Source organism: Bison bison, unplaced genomic scaffold (genome assembly GCF_000754665.1).
Source record: "Bison bison bison isolate TAMUID 2011002044 unplaced genomic scaffold, Bison_UMD1.0 scf7180017845488, whole genome shotgun sequence".
NCBI lineage: Eukaryota > Metazoa > Chordata > Mammalia > Artiodactyla > Bovidae > Bison > Bison bison.
The window spans coordinates 3696-6802 of NW_011476061.1; the positions used below are offsets into that span (position 1 = coordinate 3696).

The following is a 3107-nucleotide window of genomic DNA, read 5'->3' on the forward strand; positions in this document are numbered from 1 at the left end:
GGAGACCTGGGTTCGATCCCTGGGTTGGGAAGATCCTCTGGAGAAGGAAATGGCAACCCACTCCAGTACCCCTGCCTGGAAAATCCCATGGATGGAGGAGTGTGGTAGACTACAGTCCATGGGGTAGCAAAGAGTCGGACACGAATGAGCGACTTTCACTTTCACTCCCTCCCCTCCCCCCCGGCCCGGGAATCCGACCTCTAGCCCTTCCCCCGTCTCCATCACGCTCACCTCTTCCCTCCTCACACCACGGTCTCTAGGAAGATAGCTTCCAAACAGCGCTCGACGCTCACTGATGACGTCTCACCCTCGCGCCCTCGTCGAGGCAAAGCTGCGCTTTGATTGGCCACCGCCCCGCGTCTTTCCTGAAGCGTTTGGAACAACAACTTTATTAGCACCTGAAGCTATGCGGAGAAGGGGTGAGCAGGCCGAAAGGAGAGGCGCCTTATCCAGCTCGCGGCCCGCTGTGAACTGAGCCCGATAAACAGACTCGCCGCAGCCTCGCGACAGGGTGTCAGGATAAGAATAAAGGGCAACTGAGACGAACGGTGGAGGCGTTCAATGAGAAAGCAAGGCTTAGTTTAAGCCGGGAGTCGGGGTGGAGGTGGAAGGGTTACGGAGCGGAACCGGAAATAGGAAACTACCGCTCCCAGAAGGCGTGGCGGCAGAGTCCCGGATGTTGGAGCCGCGTAGCCTGACGGGACGGGTAGTTTTGCGAACCACTTAACCTACGGAGATTGCCGAGGTTGGAAGTTCTGGGGCCTGGGGCTCCCCGAGCAGGACAGATGGAACTGGAGCAGAGAGAGGGGTGAGTGATTTTGAGGAAAACTTCGAATCTCAAAAGACATTGTAGCTGCCTGATAGCAGTCTGCGCTGAGGACTGACGCGGGGGTGCAGTTCCTTAGCTTAGGGTCAGGGGTCCGTACTCGAGCAGGATGCATCCTGAGGCAGAAGGCTGCGGGTCTGGCGGAGGCCGGGACCCCTGGGTCTGGGTGAAGTGTTGGGGCTTGAGCTGTTCAGTGAAGAGATCTGGATTCTGGGAAGGGGTGGGCTGGGAGCCTGGACTTCTGAATCCTGGGAAGGGGTGGGCTAGGGGCCTGGACTCCTTCCAAGGCCTCAACGAGGAGGGATTAGGAGACGGGGCGTCGGGGTCCCTGAGCCACCCCGACCTTACAGGACCATGGCCGCCGTGGGCTTCGAGGAGTTCTCGGCGCCGCCAGGCTCGGAGTTGGCGCTGCCTCCGCTCTTCGGTGGTCACATCCTGGAGAGCGAGCTTGAGACCGAAGTGGAGTTTGTGTCCGGGGGTCTGGGCGGCTCCGGGCTCCGGGAGCGAGATGAAGAGGAAGAGGCAGCCCGGGGCCGTCGGCGGCGCCAGCGGGAACTAAATCGCAGGAAGTACCAGGCGCTGGGTCGGCGCTGCCGGGAGATCGAGCAGGTAGGTGAGTGTGGATCCCCCTCTTTGGGGCTCCTCTGGCCTGAGTTAGTAATCCTTCCCAGTGTCTGCCTGTCTAGGTACCCAGCTTTCCTTGCCCAAGTGAATGAACCTTCCGTCTACTCATTCATTCATTATTTAGCACCTAGAGTGTGTCCCGCACCCTGCAAGGCACCTTGGAGGGCTGTCTCCTCTAGGAGCTTCATTTGACAGCACAAAGCAGCTCACTGCTAACCCACTGATCTGACTTTTCAGATCTCACACCCCTGACATCATTTTCTCAGGTCCTGTCCGTTCTGCCTCTCCGATCTCTCTCAGCTCCTCCTCCATCCCCACAGCCTTTGCCAAGACTCAGGTTCTTTCCGCTGAATCACTGCGTTAGCCTCCTTGGTGAGAATGAGGATGGAGTAGGAAGCCGGGCCCAGATCTTGAAAGGCCACGAACATGATAGCAAGAAGTTTGGATTTTTTCTTTTTTGAGAGTAAAGGGAGCGATCAAAAGGTTTCAGATAGGAAGGAACAGGGTCAGGTCCGGGTGTTTGAAAGACTGTCTGTCTTTGGTTGGACTCATTTGCTAGGGCTGCTGTATCAAGAACCACAGACGGGTGGCTCAGTAACAGAAATGTACTGTCACAGGGTCTGGAGACTAGAAGTCCAGGATCGAGGTGTCAGGATTGTTGGTTCACCCTGAGAGCTGTGAGCGAGAATCTGCTATCTGTTCTGGGCACCCTCCCTGGCTTCCAGTGGCTTGCTGGGGATCTTTCACGTTCCTTGGCTTGTCGATCTCGGCTTTCAGAATCACATGGCGTTCTTCCTGTGCTCTGTGTGTGTGTGACTGTCCCGCCATACTGGATTAGGACCCACTCTATAATAGCCTCATTTAGCCTGATTACCTTTGTGAAGAGCTTGTGTCCAAATAAGGCCACATTCTGAGGTCCTGGGAATTAGGACTCCAACACACCACTTTTTGGGGACAAAGAGTCGGACACGACTTAGCAATTAAACAACAAAAATCCAGCCTATGACAGTGGTGTTGGGTGAGTTCTGGAAGAGGGGGGCAGCTAGTGTAGTGGCCCAGGCAGGAGAGGAGGAGGCCTGCACTCGGGTAGGAGCAGAGGAGAAGAGGAGGCAGGGCTGACAGAGAACTAACAGGGGAGTGAGGTTTGAGCCGAGGCTTAGGGTAAGCAGGAGCACGGCAAGCTGGAGAAGTACGTTAGGAACTTCACATAGCACAGGGTTTGCTCAGGACTGGAGAGGCACTTGGTTTGATGGGGATGTTGGGGGAGGGGATTTGAAGGCCAGGCTGAAGGCAGCAGGACCAGTGGAAGTGCTTGGAGCAGGGTCAGCTCTGGATATTAAATTACATACATTCCTCTGAAGTGCATGAAGGTTGAACCTATGCATACCCTGTGGCCAGCAGTCCCAGTCCTCCATAAATACCCAGAAGACACACAAGACAAATGCGCCCCACCAGCAGTTACCAGACATTCCTAGAAGTACTCTTTGTAACATGGTTTTATGTATGTGTATAGATAGGAAGTTGGTAATGTAAGTATGAGTGAGTGAGTGAAAGTCGCTCAGTCATGTCCTACTCTTTGCGACCCCATGGACTATACAGTCCATGGAATTCTCCAGGCCAGAATACTGGAGTGGGTTGCCTTTCCCTTCTTCAGGGG

At 55.3% G+C, this 3107-nt stretch overlaps 1 protein-coding gene across 1 annotated transcript in view; it reads left to right on the top strand.

Annotated features, from left to right (window-relative positions):
- Positions 1-148: 148 nt before the first annotated feature.
- Positions 149-3107, top strand: part of TFPT (TCF3 (E2A) fusion partner (in childhood Leukemia)) — a gene marked incomplete at its 3' end in the record, with an annotated part of 7867 nt that continues 4908 nt past the window's right edge. Inside the window, exons 1-2 of the mRNA XM_010835132.1 lie at positions 149-808; positions 1177-1435. Coding sequence (XP_010833434.1) covers positions 786-808; positions 1177-1435 — 282 coding nt within the window. The remainder of the gene's footprint in view (positions 809-1176; positions 1436-3107) is intronic.